Genomic DNA, 21,623 nt, shown 5'->3' with positions numbered 1-21,623 from the left:
CTTGGAAATTCGTGTTTGGGCGCACGATGAAGACAAGACGCACTTACTAAAATCATTTTTCTATTGAACGTACTTCTTTCCGTAAGAAATATTATAGTTTGATTACATTTAAGGGTATCTGAGGAGTAAATACAAATGTATTTTGACTTGTTGAAACTGTTTAGGGGTAGATTTTCGGATTAGTTTCTCTGCATGTTGAACAAGTGGATTATCAAATCGATGGCGCCAACTAAACTGACTTTTTGGGATATAAAGAAGGATTTTATCTAACAAAACGACACTACATGTTATAGCTGGGATCCTTTGGATGACAAATCAGAGGAAGATATTCAAAAAGTAAGTGAAAATTGAATCGCTATTTGTGAATTTATGAAACCTGTGCCGGTGGAAATATATTTTGATGTGGGGCGCCATCCTCAAACAATCGCATTGGCATACTTTCACTGTAATAGCTACTGTAAATCAAACAGTGCAGTTAGATTAACAAGAATTTAAGCTTTCAACCGATATAAGACACTTGTATGTACCTAAATATATAATATCCATCATTTTTATGATTATTTCTTTGAATTGCGCACCCTCCAGTTTCACTGGAAGTCACCGCTAGCGGGACGCCTATCCCTGAGTTAATAATGTTTACATACTGTTTTACTCATTTTATATGTATATACTGTATTCTACTGTATTCTAGTCAATGCTACTCCAACATTGCACGTCCTAATATTTATATATTTCTTAATTCCATTATTTTACTTTGAGATTAGTGTGTATTGTTGTGAATTGATTTAGATACAACTGCACAGTTAAATTGTACTGTGCTGATGTGGCTAGGAACACAAGCATTTTGCTACACCCGCAATAATATCTGCTAAATATCTGTATGTGACCAATCAAATTTGATTGATTTTGATATGCACATATCTACCTCAATTACCTCGTACCCCTGCACATCGACTCGGTACTGGTACCTCGTGTAGAAAACCCTTACAATCCCTCTCATGAACTAACTCATAGCCCTCTCTAACTCTTGAAACAAGTAGCCTACCTAACTCTGCCTGACTCCCTGACTCAGCAGAGAGCAGAGGCGGGGGATGGGATCCCATTGTTTATAGGCTACTCTGTTTGCACCTCTGGAGCTCTCCAGTTACATGCCACAACCAGTGGCCTCTGATTAGGACATTTGACCGCCCATCACCACCTTTGATCCTGCCGAACTGCATCTCCACAGTACATCTGACCAATAAGCAGGTGTGACCAGGACAAGTATAAAAGCACAATCAATCCCAGTCCGTTGTAAGTCTTCAGCAAGCAGTGGCAGAGTGAGGAGCATAAACCTCGGCCCTCCACGTCAACGGCTGGGCCACAACCCATTGACCATTTCTTCTGCAGCCCTGGACTCTCCCAACACACGCTAATGTTAGTATGTCACTGACCTACAAACCACTATCACAATAACACTTCCACCTAGCCCACTTCCTGTTTGCCGTGTGTGTGTGTGCCTGTCTTGAGTGTTGAAATAATGTGTGAATTGCATCCCTGTCTCCTACCGGTCATTTCCGTCCTCTTACCGGGACGCCGGGGCAGTTGCACTTATATCTAAACCGCCACCTCTATTAGAGACCACCACATGGTGGAGCTATTTATCACTGTCTATATAGCCAAGTTCCTTATATAGCCAAGTTACTTATTGTGTATTTATTCCTCATGTACTTTTTTAAATATTATTTTTAGATTTGTCGCTGCATTGTTGGGAAGGTCACGTACAGTGGCTTGCGAAAGTATTCACACCCCTTAGCATTTTTACTATTTTGTTGACTTACAACCTGGAATTAAATAGATTTTTTCGGGGTTTGTATCATTTGATTTACACAACATGCCTACCAATTTGAAGATATAAAATATTTTTTTATTGTAAAACAAATAAGAAATAAGACAAAAAAACTGAAAACTTGAGCGTGCATAACTATTCACCCCCCCAAAGTCAATACTTTGTAGAGCCACCTATTGCAGCAGTTACAGATGCATGTCTCTTGGGGTATGTTTCTATAAGCTTGGCACATCTAGCCACTGGGATTTTTGGCCATTCTTCAAGGACAAACTGCTCCAGCTCCTTCAAGTTGGATGGGTTCCGCTGGTGTACAGCAATCTTTAAGTCATACTACAGATTCTCAATTGATTTGAGTTCTGGGTTTTGGCTAGGCCATTCCAATACGTGTAAATGTTTTCCTTTAAACCACTCAAGTGTTGCTTTAGCAGTATGCTTAGGGTCATTGTCCTGCTGGAAGGTGAACCTCCGTCCTTGTCTCAAATCTCTGGAAGACTGAAACAGGTTTCCCTCAAGAATTTCCCTGTATTTAGCTGTGGTATGACTTAAAGATCATTCCTTAAATTCTGACCAGTTTCCCAGTCCCTGCCGATGAAAAACATCCCCACAGCATGATGCTGCCACCACCATCCTTCACTGTGGGGATGATGTTCTCGGGGTGATGAGAGGTGTTGGGTTTGCACCGGACAGCGTTTTCTAAGATGGCCAAAAAGCTCAATTTTAGTCTCATCTGACCAGAGTACCTTCCATATGTTTGTGGATTCTCCCACATGCCTTTTGGCAAACACCAAACATGTTTGCTTATTTTTGTCTTTAAGAAATGTTTTTTTATGACCACTATTCCATAAAGCCCAGCTCTGTGGAGTGTACGGCTTAAAGTGGTCTTATGGACAGATACTCCAATTTCTGCCGTGAAGTTTTGCAGCTCCTTCAGGGTTATCTTTGGTCTATTTTTGCCTCTCTGATTAATGCCCTCCTTGCCTGGCCCGTGAGTTTTGGTGGGCGGCCCTTTCTTGGCAGGTTTGTTGTGGTGCTATAGTCTTTCCACCTTTTTATAATGGATTTAATGGTGTTCCGTGGGATGTTCAAAGTTTCTGATATTTTTTATAACCCAACCCTGATCTTTACTTCTCCACAACTTTGTCCCTGACCTGTTTGGAGAGCTCTTTGGTCTTCATGGTGCCGCTTGCTTGATGGTGCCCCTTGCTTAGTGATGTTGCAGACACTGGGGCCTTTCAGAACAGGTGTATATATACTGAGATCATGTGACAGATCATGTGACACTTAGATTGCACACAGGTGGACTTTATTTCACTAATTATGTGACTTCTGAAGGTAGTTGGTTGCACCAGATCTTATTCAGGGGCTTCATAGCAAAGGGGGTGAATCCATTTAAATTACAGGTTGTAATTCAACAAAATAGAAAAAACGCCAAGGGGGATGAATACTTTTGCAAGGCACTGTAAGTAAGCATTTCACTGTCAGTCTACACCTGTTGTTTACGAAGCATGTGAAAAATACAATTTGATTTGATTGTAAGAGCCATACCTTTTACTGATTATGGCATATATCTGTAAAGTGCATATACAAGAGGCTGTAACACACTTGCTTCATCAAATCAGGGTCCTGATGAGTATTTTATGAGTCTAATCATGTGTGTTAGAGGGGCGACAGGTACCCTATTCTAGATGCCATTGCCTGAATGTACAACCTCACAACTGGTAATTACCACCTTGCTACGTGGTTATGAACGTAGCATAAAGCCCGCAGATAGCTCTACAGGTTGGGAACCCCTGGTTTATATCTTTAACTGAGTAGGTTAAAGGTTTGAGTGCATACTGTACCTTTCACACTGACGTGCACACTTTGGCTGGTGGAGAGAGAAGGTGAGACCAGCACGCTACATGTGTACTCTCCCTCATCCACATCCTTCTGTACATCATACAGCTTTAGCGTGCCATTGTTCTCAAATGCCCGCTGCCGGTGGTTATAGGGGAGCAGGTTGGCGTCCTTGTGCCATTTGATGGAGTAGTACGGGTAGCCAATGACGCGGCAGTGAATGTACATGTCCCGCCCAGCAATGGCGGTGAGGTTTTTCATTGGTCGTATGCTGGCAGGCCCTTAATGGAGACAGAAGAGAAATACCTCTCTTAAAATGATTTTGAGGCTGAGAAATGTGAAACTTTAGAAGTTTGAGATGTTTAAGTGTGTCAGAAACCATGGAGACAGACAGGGATTAATTCTGAAAGACAAGGACAACATTTCTTGGAGATTGTAACGCATATTAAAATAATATATTCCTTTGTGACTGACTACAATATCCTACTATTAGTATAATATCAACACCTCTTTTTCAATAATTTACATAAATCTCATTGAATAATAGTAATATAAAATCACCCTAGTTCCTCGTCACTGGGACCTATCCATAGCTGAGTGTTCCAGAGGGCGTGTACCTACTTTCCTATTTTAAACTCTCAGAGGTGAAGTGAATATTATCACACTGTTCTAGCACCTGCTAGACGCCAGGCATGATTGCATTTGACAAGCATTAGAGCACAATGTTCCCACTCTCCACTTATGAACATATTATCAAAAGCATTACTCATGTTCCCCCTGCTCGCTCTCTCACACTGCTGGAAAACCAACAGCATGTAACCAACACAGCTCTATAATACAGACCCTACCAGGGATACTGACTGACTATTAGGATATTTAACATACTGTAGTTCGATGACAGTGACCCAATCCATCCTGTATTGCCTATAGGAGCCATAGGAAAACTAACACTTGACAGAAAGGTACAAATCTAGAGTTAGGTACTGTAGCTAGATAGAACAGTTGAACTAAATCTGTGGTGATGTGCACCTCTAGGGCACTGTAAAGGCATCCACGTTGCTACTCTCTTTAGCATGATTAAGAAGCCAACAATGTGAGAAACAGTCATTACACTGTCTCTGCAATGACACCTGTGGATATTTATCTTCTACGCTCAGGCTGCATTCAGAAGCCATGGACACTCTGCTCAGCTCCGCTCTCTTCTGTGCTAGGCTAGCTAACCTACTGAACTGGAGACTTTAGCATCCCCTCACTAAGCCCATGTTAAGCTACATCATTGTGCTTTCCAGTGGGCAAACTATCAAAATGAATTATCCAATATGTAACACAGACCATAGGCCTATCCTTCTCTGTTTTGAGCCTTTATAAGGTAATGAATTAGCATTGAGTGGAGGATGGAGGGCCTGGAGTCTCTTGATATACCCCTAGTAACCATGGTGACAGTCAGTCTTACAGTAGCTGGCTATAGAGCTGCCTGGCACCTCCCTGCTGAGTGTAGATTGCTCCTCAGTCAAATGCTAGTGCTAGTGTAAATCAACTTAATGGCGTCCCAATATAAAGCCATCAGCGAATGTTAGGTAGGGAGTAGGGCATTAGAGAAGTTACCGCTGACACCAGTGAGTGATGATCGCAGCACTATACGAGCCCCTGGGATAATCTGGCATGTTTTGAATAGGAAATTAAATCAAAAGGAAAAAGATGGGTACAGACAGACAGGGGAGCTAGTTGACACAAAGATACACACGTCGACACAGACAGAACAACCGTAAGGGAAAACAGACCAGATAGAACACGCTCAAACACATACATACACACACCAACAAAAACAAAGACACACATGTACACACATACACATATTTGTGACATATGTAAACAAAACAAGAAGGAAAGAAACAAATAAATGGCTCACAACTAACACACAACATACACAGAACACACACAGAACACACAGCTAACACACAACACACTCAGAACACACAACTAACACACAACTAATACATGACACACACTGAACACACAACTAACACGCAAATAACACACACCACAAACTAACACACAACACACACAGAACACACAACTAACACACAACACACACAGAACACACAACTAACACACAACACACACAGAACACACAACTAACACACAACACACACACAACACACACAAAACACACAATTAACACACAACACCCACAGAACACACATAGAACACACAACTAACGCACAAATAACACACACACACAGAACACACAAACAACAAGGAGACCCTGAAACAAGCTTGAAAGAGGTTAGTCAGGCACTCTCAAAGGAGCTTCGGAAAAAAACACATGCATCAGGAAAAACAACAAAAACAACAACAAATGAATTTATAATTCATAAATTAATAAATGTGTAAAATGTAATTGTTTTGGAGGAGCTGATCTGACAAGCACCTCTTACGTTTATTCGCGCCTGGTAGGAGACCGCCCCGGCCGAATTGTTGCAGATGCACCGGTAGACCCCCCCGTCCGGCCCCGTGGTCTGGCTGATGTTCAGGTGGCTGATCACATGGCCCTCCTGGTTGGTGTAGTGGCCGATCCGGTGGCGGGAGTCCCTGATGACTGGGTCGTCGTCCAGCGTCCACATCACCCTGGGCTCCGGTGTGCCTTTCACCGTGCAGAACAGTGACACAAACTCGTTGGTTCCAAACACTTTCTCACTGAAGGAAGAGATTATCTTGGGCGTGCCGTCTGGAGAGAGGGGGAGAGGGAGACAAGATGGGAGGTGGGTTAGAGTTAAAGATACTTTTTTTCTAGTAGATCTAGATACCAATCTAAAGTCAGCTGCATTTTATCCCCCTTAAAGGAAAATTCCACCCCAAAACTACAGTATATTTTGGTATTTGTTTCATTGGTCCATTGTTGATATATTCCCAAAATGCTTTGCTTGTCAACATCATTCAGGTCATATTTCTGTATTTTGAAAGTTACATATCTTGAAAACTTGATTGCTGACAAGCAAAACATTTTCAACAATGGACTAATGAAACAAATACCAAAAGATAGTTTTTGGGTGGAGTTTTCCTTTAAGGTCAAGGTGAGGATTAGGTTTGGCTCGACTGATCCTAGATCTATGTCTAGTATGTCTAGTTTATAAAAGGAGCATTCATTACATTGTCTCTTTGCCAGATACAGTAAATCAGGGATAAAAAAAAACTGTTGACCTCAAGTCACATGCATCAAAGGATCATGACACACAGTGTCCATTCACACTAATACTGTATATCTCAGTGGAGAGAGAATTTGGAATTGTTTCTACTCCTCCTCCCTCTCCTCTTCCTCCTCCTCCTCATTATAGATTATCAATACCCTCTTTATATTGGTCCATGGCCATGGGAGACAGTTGCCACAGCAACGGAGTTCAGGCCATGCGAGCAATGTGAGGCTCGTTCAGATAATCTAATTATAGGGGCTGTGGCAGGGCTTTACTGCAGCCCTAATTAGCAGTCACACACGCACACCTGATCAATGGTTGGTGTTCCCCAATTCTGCAGTCACACAAAAAAACACATGCAGGCAAGCACACACTCACATGCATGGACCCTCACACACAGATGCATGGTCACACAATGCTCACATGCACATACACACTAAAAGCACACAACTACCCAAAAACAAAAACACACAGATTTTCTGCTGCGATTGAAAGTAACATCGCTAACCCCCTGACCACACAGACATACACTGAGAGTACTGACCTTCCAGAATGACCTGGACAAAGTCCTGGGCGGACATCTTGCCTTTCCTAGCGAAGCACTGGTAGGCTCCTCCATCACTCTTAGCCATCCCAGCCATGACCAGGTTCTCCCGGTTGTTGCCAGTCATACGAACACTGTTCCCAGGGTAGATAATTTCTCCATTCCGGTACCAGGACAGGTCGTACTCCTCCGAGCCACTCACGCTGCACGACAGAGACACCTGGCTACCCACGCTGCCTTTCACCTTCCTCGGGCTGACCACTGCCTTCAGGGGCTCTGGAAGAGGGAGAGGGGGCTTATATTCTCTTGTCAATGTGACATACTGTATATCAGCTAAGAATGTAGTAACTTTGAACAGTATCCAACTCTGAACAGTATTTTAGCTATACAATTAACAGATTAACAACAAATATACTGTACATTTAGCACAACATGCAGCACACAGTCTATTACTGACCTTTAACCTGCAGCCTCCCCACCACCTCTGCGTTGCCATAGCTGTTCCACACCTCACACACGTAGCTTCCCTTGTCGCTGGGCTGCGCCCTCTCTATCAACAGGCCCGTCACACTCTGCCTGAAGCGGCTGTCCGGCTCTAGCGGACGGTTGTCCTTCAGCCAGCGGTACTTGGGGGCCGGGTGACCAGACGCCTTGCACGGCAGCTCCACCCGGTGTGATGTCATCACCTCGCGACGCTCAAAGCCATCCAGGATGACCGGTGCCGAGTTGGAGGGGTCTGAGGGAGGAGCAATGGCCAAAGGTGAGAGAAATGCAATATTTTGGTCAAAAGTATGCATTTTTAGCAATACGCAGTTGACTAGATGGGAGCAGGTCCAGATTGAAGGAGTGAAGTGAAACAATAGTGAAACCTAGTGATATTCAGAGTGTATTCCAGGCTATCATTGGCACTCAAACTTGCACAACAGACTGGTATCCAAGCTGTACTGTCCCTGTGCATACCTGACACAAAGAGGCGTGCGCTGTTGCTCTGCCTGGTCTCTCCTGTGTAGCGGTGGCGTGTCATACACCTGTAGTTATACAATCCATCCTCATTTTGCACGTCCAGGATGTACAGGGCTCCCGTGGAGGTGATGAGGAACCGAGGCGCTGCAACATAACAAGACACAGCTAATCGTTAGACATATGCAACATACAACCTGCTTATGTAGCTTAGAAGCAACATACTGTACAACCTTACAGCTGTGTGGCATATAAACAGAGTGGTATCAGAATCATCCTGCATATACAGATAGGATTCAACAAATAAAAACATTAAAAACAGCCCTAGCAAAACTTGATATAGAATATCCATGCGGCTTGGTAAATATTTGCAGAGGTGTCTTCTGTGATGTGCCTGGCGACAAGACTACAGACACTGAGCATCTGCTCCGGCCCATTTAGCTGAACACATCTGAGAGGGAATGTGACACGGCTGTGTGTTGTGGCAGTCTAACACCGCTCGTTATCACATAGCTCATCGCTCTGCTCTCTCTCCCTGGCGGGAGAGTCTCTCGTTCAGACTAAAGCAGAGAGATCCAGGGACAGAGATCACACAGCGCTTTGATATGGCACCGCGGCGCAGCTCAGGTCGGATGTGCTAATATCATGCTAATTGGTGGGAAAACTGGAAATGGGGGGAGGTCGTCAACGTTTAGGAGGACTAATGCCTGAGAGCTGCCGGAGCTGTCATAGCAGGAGCTGGGAGGATATTCCTCAGACAGAGATGATGGAGGATGCTGTTTAGGATGGGCTTGAGAATGGCACGTGCATAGCACCTCCCATTTCCTTCCCATCTATGCCAGTCAGTGTTGAAGCTATGAGAACTGGAACAGTGACCGACACCTCTTATTGAATACTGTCTGTAAAACACAAAACCCATTACATCACTGCAACAATCTACACTATTTTGACCCCCTTTTCTTTTTGATATAGAAAGGGAAAAATGAGTAATGAGACATACTGTATTGTATTGGCCTTTGTGCAGAACGCTACAATAATCCATAGAAGGCAGTAACGAACCTGTGTTCATGTCCTTGATGTTTAATTAAAGAATATTGATTCAACCTTGTGATATTTTACATTTGATAGAAAGAGGAGAGTTGAAATAAAGAAGGAGAAAACACAGAGAGAACGTGAAATAGAGAGAAAGAAAGAGATACACTATAACAGTGCATTTGGAAAGTATTCAGACCCCTTGACTTTTTCCACATTTTGTTATGTTACAGCCTTATTCTAAAATGGATTAAATAAAAACATTTCCTCATCAATCTACACACAATAGCCCATAATGCCAAAGAGAAAACAGGTTTTTAGATATTTTTGTACATTCATTAAAAATAAAAAACTGAAAAACGTATTTACATAAGTATTCAGAGCCTTTGCTATGAGACTCGAAATTGAACTCAGGTGCATCCTGTTTCCATTGATCATCCTTGAGATATTTCTACAACTTGATTGGAGTGTACCTGTGGTAAATTCAATTGATTGGACATGATTTGGAAAGGCACACACCTGTCTATATAAGGTCCTAGGTCGAAGGAATTGTCCATAGAGCTTTAGAGCAAAAACCAAGGTCGAAGGAATTGTCCGTAGAGCTGTGTTGAGGCACAGCTCTGGGGAAGGGTACCAAAACGTTTCTGCAGCATTGAAGGTCCCCAAGAACACAGTGGCTTCCATCATTCTTAAATGGAAGAAGTTTGGAACCACCAAGACTCTTTCTAGAGCTGGCCGCCCGGCCAAACTGAGCACTCGGGGGAGAAGGGCCTTGGTCAGGGAGGTGACCAAGACCCGATGGTCAATCTGAGAGAGCTCCAGAGATCCTATGTGGAGATGGGAGAACTTTCCAGAAGGACAACCATCACTGCAGCACTCCACCAATCAGGCCTTTATGGTAGAGTGTGCCAGACGGATGCCACTCTTCAGTAAAAGCACATGACAGCCCGCTTGGAGTTTGCCAAAAGGCACCGAAAGGACTCTCAGACCATGAGAAACAAGATTCTCTGGTCTGATGAATCCAAGATTTTACTCTTTGGCCTGAATGCCAAGCGTCATGTATGGAGGAAACCTGGAACCATCCCTACGGTGAAGCATGGTGGTGGCAGCACCTGCTTTTTGCAGAGACTGGGAGACTAGTCGGGAACGAGGGAAAGATAAACGGAACAAAGTACAGAGAGATCCTTGATGAAAACCTGCTCCAGAGCACTCAGGACCTCAGATTGGGGCGAAGGTTCACCCTCCAACAGGACAATGATCCTAAGCACATAGCCAAGACAACGCATGAGTGGCTTCTGGACAAGTCTCTGAATGTCCTTGAGTGGCCCAGCCAGAGCCCGGACTTGAACCCGATCGAACATCTCTGGAGAGACTTCAAAATAGCTGCGCAGCGACACTCCCCATTCAACCTGACAGAACTTGAGAGGATCTGCAGAGAAGAATGGGAGAAACTCCCCAAATACAAGTGTGCCAAGCTTGTAGCGTCATACCCAAGAAGACTCGAGGCTGTAATCGCTGCCAAAGGTGCTTCAACAATGTACTGAGTAAAGGGTCTGAAAATGAAAATGTAATATTACAGTTATAAATGTTTTAACATCTGCCAACATTTCTAAAAGCCTGTTTTTGTTTTGTAATTATAGGGTATTGTGCGTAGATTGATGAGGATAAAAAACTATTTTATACATTTTAGAATAAGACTCTAATGTAACAAAATGTGGAAAAAGTTAAGGGGTCTGAATAATTTCCGAATGCACTGTATATACAAAAGTATGTGGACACCCCTTCATATTAGTGGAATCGGGTATTTCAGCCACACCCGTTTCTGACAGGTGTATAAAATCGAGCACACAACCATGCAATCTCCATACACAAACATTGGCAGTAGAATGGCTTTACTAAAGAGTTCAGTGACTTTCAAAGTGGCACCATCATAGGATGCAACAATTCCAACAAGTTAGTTCGTCAAATTTCTGCCCTGCTAGAGCTGCCCCAGTCAACTGTAAGTGCTGTTATTGTGAAGTTGAAACATCTAGGAGAAACAACGGCTCAGCCGCGAAGTGGTAGGCCAAACAAGCTCACAGAATGGGACCACCGAGTTCTGAAGCGCGTCACGCGTAAAAATCGTCTGTTGCAACACTAACTACTGAGTTCCAAACTGCCTCTGGAAGCAACGTCAGCACAAGCACTCTTCGTCGGGAGTGTCATGAAATGGTTTTCCATGGCCGAGCAGGCGCACACAAGCCTAAGATCACCATGCACAATGCCAAGCATCGGCTGGAGTAGTGTAAAGCTCACCGCCATTGGACTCTGGAGCAGTGGAAACACGTTCTTTGGCTTCACCATCTGGCAGTACGACGGACGAATATGGGTTTGGCGATGCCAGGAGAACGCTACCTGCCCAATTGCATAGTGCCAACTGTAAAGTTTGGTGGAGAAGGAATAATGGTCTGGGGCTGTTTTTCATGGTTCGGGCTAGGCCCCTTAGTTCCAGTGAAGGGAAATCTTAACGCTACAGCATACAATGACATTCTAGACGATACTGTGCTTCCAACATTGTGGCAATAGTTTGGAAATTGCCCTTTCCTGTTTCAGCATGACAATGCCCCCGTGCACAAAGCGAGGACCATACAGAAATGGTTTGTCGAGATCAGTGTGGGAGAACTTGACTGGCCTGCACAGAGCCCTGACCTCAACCACATCGAACACCTTTGGGATGAATTGGAACGACGAGTGCAAGCCAGGCCTAATCGCCCAACATCAGTGCCCGACCTCACTAATGCTCTTGTGGCTGAATGGAAGCAAGTCCCTGCAGCAATGTTCCAACATCTAGTGGAAAGCCTTCCCAGAAGAGTGGAGGCTGATATAGCAGCAAAGCGGGGGCCAACTCCATATTAATGCCCATGATTTTGAAATGAGATGTTCAACAAGCATGTGTCCACATACTTTTGGTCATGTAGTGCAGATAGAAAAGGAGAGAGAGAGGGAGGCGAGGAGGATGCAGTAGCGGCAGTGTATTGTGAGGAGCGAGCGTTGACCTAGTTAGAGCATGGATTTGATATCCTGAAGGGCTTTTCAGCTTGTGATTTACATGCAGTTGTGTGTGAGAAGCAACCACTGGTAAAATGAGGGGGAAAGGAGAGTGTGTGTGTGTGTGTGTGTGTACTTGCATGCTAGACAAACACATCATCTCTGCTAAACCTTATAGCAGAGGAGAATGGAATCCTAGTGTTTTCTAAACCAATTACACTCCTCAGTAGATGTGATATTTTACAAGCTATTAAACAACTCAACTGTTCTTTATTTTCTTCAAGACAAGACAACCCTAAGTGAGACAGACATGCAGGTTAAGAAAAATAATTCATTTCCAAGCGATTATAAATAACATATATCAAAGTAGGGGGAATCAGTCAGTCTCTCCTGCCCTTCCTTCTTTGATCCTCCTTTCCCCTGAACTTCGCCTGGCATGCTGCTTGGCGTCAAAAGCTGACAAGATTTTGTTCTACAGGCTTATGAATGAGAAGCGCTTTCATTATAACAGGTTTCATCTAATCCATGACAACGGAGAGCGAGTAATGTGTGTTGGCGCGTGCGTGTTTGTGTGTGTGTGTGTGCTCGCGTACCTCAAAGTCAGTGTGGAGCGAGGTGTGTGTGTGTTTCCATGTGACACACACACACACACACACACACACACACACACACACACACACACACACACACACACACACAGTCTTGCTCACACACACACACAATTACACAAACACAGATCCTCTAGATTGTTGTTTATTGAATCCGTCTCCTCCTCTCAGTGGAGGGCTGAAATCAGATTCCTGATGCATGCTTAGGATGGGATTTCTCTCTACGACCATTCATGATTATATTTATTTTATCAATATATTTTTTAACTATTATTTATGGATAATTGTGATTATGGAATGTTCAACTGACCCACACTACAGCAACTACACTGTGTGTGTGTGTGTGTGTGTGTGTGTGTGTGTGTGTGTGTGTGTGTGTGTGTGTGTGTGTGTGTGTGTGTGTGTGTGTGTGTGTGTGTGTGTGTGTGTGTGTGTGTGTGTGTGTGTGTGTGTGTGCGTGTGTGTGTGTGCGTGTGGACTTGTCTCCGCAGCACAGGGCTACACAGAGGCTTGGTCAATAATAACGATCCACAGGGCTGTACTACGCCCTCCCTTGCTCCCCCCAGTCCGCCTACTGAATACTAACGCAGACGAGGGAAGAGAGAGAGCCCTCCGTGATAACGCAGAGCTGTGTGATGTGTGCGTGTGTGTGTGTGATGCATGTGTGTGTGTGAGGGGATGGCAATGGTATCACCAAACCCCAGGTGGCACCAATCCCCATCCATCCCCTTCCCCTCTCCTTCCTCTAGCCAGGTGCTTGGCATGGCCATGATCAGGGACACAAGTCACCCTCTGTGAGCCTCCGCTCAATAGATTCTGCAGTGAGCACTAATGTACACTGTATTCTCTACATGGGGGATTTCACAAATTCTGACTGAATCATAGCCATGTCCTCTCATGCTGTTTCCATTTAGGAAATTCAGTTTTTGGCAATTTTGCAGATAAAATAACTCAACAACCTTACACACAAAAATGAATAACATTAACAAATCATCTCTCCTTGGGAGACACATGGTGGCATTGTTGAACTCTTTCTCCAGGCTGGCCTATGCTTGCTGGGTGACCATCTTCCTAAAAGGTGGCTTTCTCCATGACTGTTGACAAAAGGACCACTGCGTAGGACCTGCAGCACAGTTCTGAGGCTTCAGCTGATTCTACACTGATAGAGACACGAGGGGAGAGAGAAATAGACTATGAGAGAAAGAGAGCGTATGGGAGAGAGAGTTTGAGACAGTATGGGAGGTTAGAAAGAGAGAGCGAAAGGGAGAGAGAGAAAGAGACAGCACCTCTGGGATACAACCACTCTCTGTCATCTGAAATGACTTACAAATTAGCATACACCAATGTGCAAGAGAGAGAGAAAAAAAGAGAAGAAGACAACTTTCATATGCTAATACAGATCATGGCCAGGCAGAGCAATTTTCATAAAAATGTCAGCCGTGTCTGTTTGACAGATCCCAACAGGCGCTTGAAGACTCCGACCTCACAGCCTCGCTCTCTGTCTCTCTCTAGATGGGAGATAAGATATAGTCAGGTATTAAAATGCTTCTCGCTGAAACATTTCTCACATCCCTTTGCTGAGTTAGGCTAATGTTATATTGTCAAAATGCAAGCTGTCTTTTATGAGCATAAAAACTTTTAACATCCCTTTTGAACTTTGAACTGTGGCAGCTGATCAGCTCGCGTAAATAAAAAAATACACCCAAGCTATCTTTCAACAACAAAAATAGAAATTTGCTTCATCATCATTTGATTATCCTCCAAGTAGGGCAGAAGCCCAGTCCCTGCAGAGTCAGCCGACTAGCAATAGCTTGTGCTCCCTGCCAGGCTGTCTCTGCCAGGCTGTCTCTGCCAGGCTGTCTCTGCCAGGCTGTCTCTGCCAGGCTGTGCCGTGTTGGGGAGTGGAGGTTGGTTCACCCCCAGAGACAGGGGTTATTATTGTCACTGTAACCTTGGCCACACAAACTCACACTACCTGACATGAACAGCAGTACGCTGGCCCACCTGCAGCTATCTGCATCTATAATGAATATATCCTCTACACGCTCTCTCTGTCTACTCCCTCTGTGTGTGTATGTACGTGTGTGTGTGTGTGTGTGTGTGTGTGTGTGTGTGTGTGTGTGTGTGTGTGTGTGTGTGTTCCCTGCTGCGCTCAGACTTGAAGCTGCTGTTGAAAAGACATGAACTGCATAATTATTGTGTTTTCTCTCCACTTCTGAATGACTCTTTAAAAAACATTTTCTGAACAACAACACATCAAGGTCCTATGCAGCGGCGTCTGCCATGTCTGGGTGCAAATACTACTTGTTTTCTGTCAAATACTTTAGCTGTGCTTGATTGAGGTTGTCTAGCGCAATGGAATCTATGGAATAGTCCCACAGGTTCAAAACCTGCCCATCAGGCACTCCTGGCATGCTCAATCAAACGCTCAATGTGTTCAAAAGATTTCACTATAATTATTTTCAACACAGGCCTGTTATGTACAGTAAGTCATGTCCTGTATATGAGGGAGTATCAGAGTAGAAGAAGCCCTGAGTTGTACTGTAATAAGGCCTGGTCTTATTAATTGTCAGTCCTTAGGAGAAGCTCTGTATCTCTAAGACAGTACAGTACAGTTCAGTAGAGGGGGATTCCACCATATTACCCCTCCTGTAATAACCACCATTTGTCACCATTACAGGAAGCTGTTGACAGCTACTGGGGTTGTCAGGGCAACGCTATCCCTATCCCAGCACCTTCCTACCAAACAATTGTCTGCATAATGTGCTAAGCTCACAATGGAAACACACACACACGTACAGTAAGTTAGTACACACACAAGTTTCCAGATACACAAAATAATACACATAATCTTTTCCTTAGCTACACTACACGACCAAAAGTATGTGGACACATGCTCATTGAACATCTCATTCCAAAATCATGGACATTAATATGGAGTTGGTCCCCCATTTACTGCGAAAACAGCCTCCACTCTTTTGGGAAGGCTTTCCACAAGGTGTTGGAACATTACTGTGGGGACTTGCTTCCATTCAGCCACAATAGCATTAGTGAGGTCGGGCACTGATGTTGGGCGATTAGGCCTGGCTTGCAGTCTGCGTTCCAATTCATCCCAAAGGTGTTCGATGTGGTTGAGGTCAGGGCTCTGTGCAGGCCAGTCAAGTTCTTCCACACCGATCTCGACAAACCATTTCTGTATGGACCTCGCTTTGTGCACGGGGGCATTGTCAAGCTGAAAGAGAGAACGTGTTTCTTTTCAGTCGAGAGAACGTGTTTCCACTGCTCCAGAGTCCAATGGTGGCGAGCTTTACACCACTCCTGCCGACGCTTGGCATTGTGCATGGTGATCTTAGGCTTGTGTGAGGCTGCTCGGTCATGGAAACCCATTTCATGAAGCTCCTGACAAACAGTCCTTGTGCTGACGTTGCTTCCAGAGGCAGTTTGGAACTCGGTAGTGAGTGTTGCAACCGAGGACAGACGATGTTTACGCGCTACACGCTTCTGCACTCGGTGGTTCCGTTCTGTGAGCTTGTGTGGCCTAACACTTTGCGGCTGAGTTGTTGTTGCTCCTAGACATTTTCACTTCACAATAACAGCACTTACAGTTGACCGGGAAATCTCTAGCAGGGTCGAAATTTGACGAACTGACTTGTTGAAAAGGTTGCATCCTATGACGGTGTCACTTCAGTAAGGCCATTCTACTGCCAATGTTTGTCTATGGAGATTGCATGGCGGTGTGCTCAATTTTATACACATGTCAGCAATGGGTGTGGCTGAAATAGCCAAATACTTCTCTATATATTGCGTATATGTTCCTCTCTCTTACCTGGTTGAGCTTACAGTTTGGGAACACACTGACAGTAAGGCAAGTTACGGTCTATCTATCTATCTATCTATCTATCTATCTATCTATCTATCTATCTATCTATCTATCTATCTATCTATCTATCTATCTATCTATCTATCTATCTATCTATCTATCTATCTATCTATCTATCTATCTATCTATCTATCTATCTATCTATCTATCTATCTATCTATCTATCTATCTATCTATCTATCTATCTATCTATCTATCTATCTATCTATCTATCTATCTATCTATCTATCTATCTATCATTAAATCCAGGCAGACCATGTATTGTAGATGTACAGTATGTATGCAGTTGAGTGAGCAACAGTTTCTCTACATGGTGATAATCAGGAGAAACATCCCTCTGCTCATTAACTAGTTACAGTAGCCTGGGGCTGACGACTCCCTCCTTCCGTAGGCGTGTACGCCAGAGTGGAGGATAAAGATGTCATATTCTGCCAGACTGAACACACACTACTGCTATTAACTGTGGATGGACATTTAACATTGTCCCAGTGACAAGACAACAATAGTCTAACTAACGATGCCCTGGAGCAAGAGACTGGATCAATCACTCATTACTGTCTGTCGTTGGTCATTGCACAGCATGTTTTAAATGAATACCTAACGTTCATATATTGATACATCCTATGAGGATCAAGGTAGTCAGAATGATCAAAAACAAATAAATGATCGTCTGCAGTACAACAATCCCATGACAACGGCAGGCCGTGACTATGTTCCCTTGATACAAGAATAACTAAAATAGGGTCACACACACGTACACAGACAGTAGTGGCTTTAGAGCGTGATTAGTATGTGATGATATTATGATGGGCAGAGCTGTGTATCAGTGCTCATTCTGATCATTAGGACTAACTTACAGCTGTTCAGCACTGTCCCCTCCTACACACACCTACTGTATTTAAGCAGTTCACATTGGAGCTAAGGTTTGTATGTATTGGGGCTAAGGTTCCTTTCTGAGCTAAACATTGGCCAACCCACACACGCACGCACACACACATACGTTTTTGGGATGTGAACACAGGCTCACTTCAGACTCTATTTCCTCTGAAATGAATGGGGGCCATTGGGCCATGGTGAGTGACTGTGCGTCTTAATTGGCCAGTATTAGACTCAAGTCATTAAGCCACTGATGGCTGTGCATTTACAATGCTATCATTGGCTTCTCCCTGGCTGACGCTAAATGGCCCCAGTGTTGGGCCTCAGCTGTATACCTCATGAATATGTATAGTAGATCTCCCCTCTCAGCTGCACTGATGTGAAACTTTTGTGCATGGGGCAACCACATGGCACTGGCAAGCATTAAGTTAGCTATCACTATCTATTCAATTAATATCTATGATCTGAACACCCAAAATGATGCCGCGTGTGAAAAAAATGTGCTTTGTATGCACATGACAAAAAAGTAGGCCTTTCTCCAATCTCTCACTTTCTCTGTTCAATAGTCCATACAGAGATCAGTGTTTTCACCTGTCCTGAGTCACCTCTCTGGATGTCAGCAACCATCAAGGAGTGAGAGGTTCCACGTGTGGGTTCACGCCCCCCAGTGTCCGGTCTGGAACGTGAAGTCACGACCTCTGCAGGTCGGCTACTGGTCTGCCCTAGAAAGTTACGATCGGCAGAACGGCCAAACATTTATATTTTTATGGCTGTTTTGGGGAAAAAAAACATGTTTATTATAATCAAGTTCCATCACCATGGTGAATTCTTTTAAAGCTCACTACAAACAGAGATATTTAATTAAACAGAGATATTTAATTAAACAGAGATATTTAATTAAACAGAGATCCATTCTGACTACTATATTTGTCGTCACACAGGACAATGTGCTGGCACAGACCAATCACAGGTTGGCAGGCTACGAGGAGGCTCGCGCCCTCATGCCATAGACATTAAGGTTGACTCTCTCAGGCAGGACGAAAACGACTACATCGACCATGACCTTTGCTAGTTACGGCCACTTTCACCATGATCCTTAGCAATTTTTTGGTGCCATTCAGCCCCATTCAGCAATATGAAGCGCTTTAAATTCAAATACTTCATGCGCCATCGGGAGTTTTTCATAGGAATATGTGGATGACATCAGCGCTATCACTATTTACTGGTTTTAATGTCTATGGTTCTCGCACACACACAAAAACATCTGATGTCAATACCAGCTCTGAAAACCAGGCCATCCCTAGCTAAACCAAACCTCTGTTAAAAACCAAGTCAATTAAGTGAGAAGAAGAAAAAAAAAAAGATCAGTGGAAGTGACTTCAGGTCCTTCCTCAGATCTAACCCCTATAGTATAGACTGGTCTTAGATAGATTGAGTGTTCATTGGCATTTCATGGTAATTTGCGGAGGCAAACGGAGGGAGCAGGCAGTGTGCAGCACAGTGCAGTGCTGCATCGCGGTAAGTAAAACAGAAGGGCAAGGGGAGGATTAGATAATCAAACAGTGTGCCACTTTAAATAATCTCTGACTCCTCTGGGAGAGGTAAGACTCAAAGCCCAGGCGCTTCTGCTTTAATTGTCTGATTCTCCATTTATTATGGTTGAGGGCCTCTGTAATTCAGCTCCATTAAATATTCAGGAGCCAGACGGAGCGAGAGGGAGAGAGAGATAGAGGAGAAAGAGAGGGAGAGGGAGAAAGAAGGAGAGAGGGAGAGAGAAGACGCTGAGTGAAGACATCTCTCCGTGCTCTACCTCACTCGCTCTAGCTAATAACAGCAGATTATCTGGCATATTATAGTTGGGAATCTTTCATATGAACAGCTGCTGTTTGATTGATGCAGTTCAACATATATATGTTTTACTGAGATAAAACAATCACAATCACTTGTATCATGCTGCATATAAACTGGCTTTTGACCTTCTAAAAAACCTTTTGCCCTGGAATAAAGATACTGTATGATGCTACAGGGGAGTTGTTTAAGTTGATTACCTGACACTGTACTGTTTGTAATGTTTCGAATAAAAAAGAGTGAAGCCAACCAATGGAGAGTAAAGTTGGGAGAGTGCTCAGTAAATTGGTGTGTGTGTGTGTGCTTGTGTGTGTGTGTAATTAATTAATTATAGTGTTCTGCCCGACTACCTCTTAATAAAGAAGACGTGTGAGATGAACACACAGTAGAGCACAGAGAGAGAACCCCTGCATCTCTCGCTGTCTCTCTCTGTCTCTCTCTGTCTCTCTCTCTCTCTCTCTCTCTCTCTCTCTCTGTCTCTCTCTCTCTCTGTCTCTCTGTCTCTCTCTCTCTCTGTCTCTCTGTCTCTCTCTCTCTCTCTCCCCTCACAAGAGGTGAAGGCAGGGGGGAGTGGCCAGGCAGGCCACTTTCATGCAAAGGTGGCCCTGTGTTGCCATGGTAACAGTTAGGACACAGGGTCACTGTGGCCTAGACACATTCATTAGTCCAGCCTCAGATTTATAGCCAACTGCACAGGGCACACACACACTCACACATATGCAGTCACACTCACATGTGTGCGCAAAGTATAGTGTGCCTCATTTCAACGGTGTCGATACAAGAGTGTCTGGGGGTTGACCAACAGATATTCTACTGATTCTCCCCTCCCCCTCTCTCTATTTCCGTGCACTTTTCTCTACCCTTACCTCTACCACCCCCCTCGCTCTCTCTACTTCCCTTCCTGTCTCCGAGCCTCCACCACTCCTATTCCTCTCCCTCCCTCCACCCCTCTGGCGGTGGAGTGGAATGTTAGCCTGCAGTGGTCAGCCCTGCTGCTCCACCTGAAGAATATCAATCAATGTTACCGTGGAGACAGAAAAGAAAAGAACAGAGCTCCTCATCTCTCCTCCCCTCTGAGGCTTCTCTTCCCACTTGTGTTTCTCTCTGTTTACAGGTTGAACATACTGTGCAGGTCAGTGCATAGTCAATTAACCACAGTTATTCACAGAGAAAATACAATTATTTTCCAGATGTATTCAATGGGGTGCCGTTGCAGTAAGCTATTCCATGTTATCTTCTGTATTCTCAAACTACTACATCACAGTCTCCCAGGTCTCTAGCCTGCTGAGGGTGGTAGTTGGCGAGTCATTTCTGTCTATGTATCACTAATTACTGCTGGTTTTCCTAAGACCTTTGTTAGGATTTCATCCCTCCTTGGTGTCAGAGAGGCAAGGCAGATGGATATGCTACTGACTCTAGCAAACTGGCTCAAATTAAGATTCTACATCTGTATCACTCTAAACAACCCAGCCAGCCAGCCAGCCAGCCAGCCAGCCAGCCAGCCAGCCAGCCAGACAGACAGACAGACAGACAGACAGACAGACAGACAGACAGACAGACAGACAGACAGACAGACAGACAGACAGACAGACAGACAGACAGACAGACAGACAGACAGACAGACAGACAGACAGACAGACAGACAGACAGACAGACAGACAGACAGACAGACAGACAGACAGACAGACAGGCAGGCAGGCAGGCAGGCAGGCAGGCAGGCAGAGAGACAGAGATGTCTGCCTCCGCTGACACTGACACTCAAACACTGCACCCTGAGTCCTCCTATGGAGATTACAAGGCTCTAAATTAGTCAAAAACCAGCATCCCAGGGACCATGCATGCCACAACACAGCCCCTCTGCTGTTGATATATAACCCCAGTCTCCCCATAGACGCACTAGGCCAGAGCCAGAGCCAGCCCAGGGTTAATAAGCAAATATTGGGCTAAGAGGAAGGCAAGCAGCTGCTGTCTCAGTCTCATTGCGTTCGTGCGC

General features: G+C 44.4%; 1 protein-coding gene across 1 annotated transcript in view; it reads right to left on the bottom strand.

Moving 5' to 3' along the window:
* Positions 1–21,623, bottom strand: part of LOC106567921 (Down syndrome cell adhesion molecule homolog) — a 136,124-nt gene that overhangs the window by 61,642 nt on the left and 52,859 nt on the right. Inside the window, 5 exon segments of the mRNA XM_045692248.1 lie at positions 3,670–3,945; positions 6,096–6,392; positions 7,400–7,675; positions 7,857–8,135; positions 8,360–8,506. Of these exon segments, the coding sequence (XP_045548204.1) occupies positions 3,670–3,945; positions 6,096–6,392; positions 7,400–7,675; positions 7,857–8,135; positions 8,360–8,506 (1,275 nt within the window).

Source organism: Salmo salar, chromosome ssa13, assembly GCF_905237065.1.
Source record: "Salmo salar chromosome ssa13, Ssal_v3.1, whole genome shotgun sequence".
NCBI classification, from domain to species: Eukaryota; Metazoa; Chordata; class Actinopteri; order Salmoniformes; family Salmonidae; genus Salmo; species Salmo salar.
Note: the sequence above shows the minus strand (reverse complement) of the source record. Positions and strands in the feature narration are given on the sequence as shown.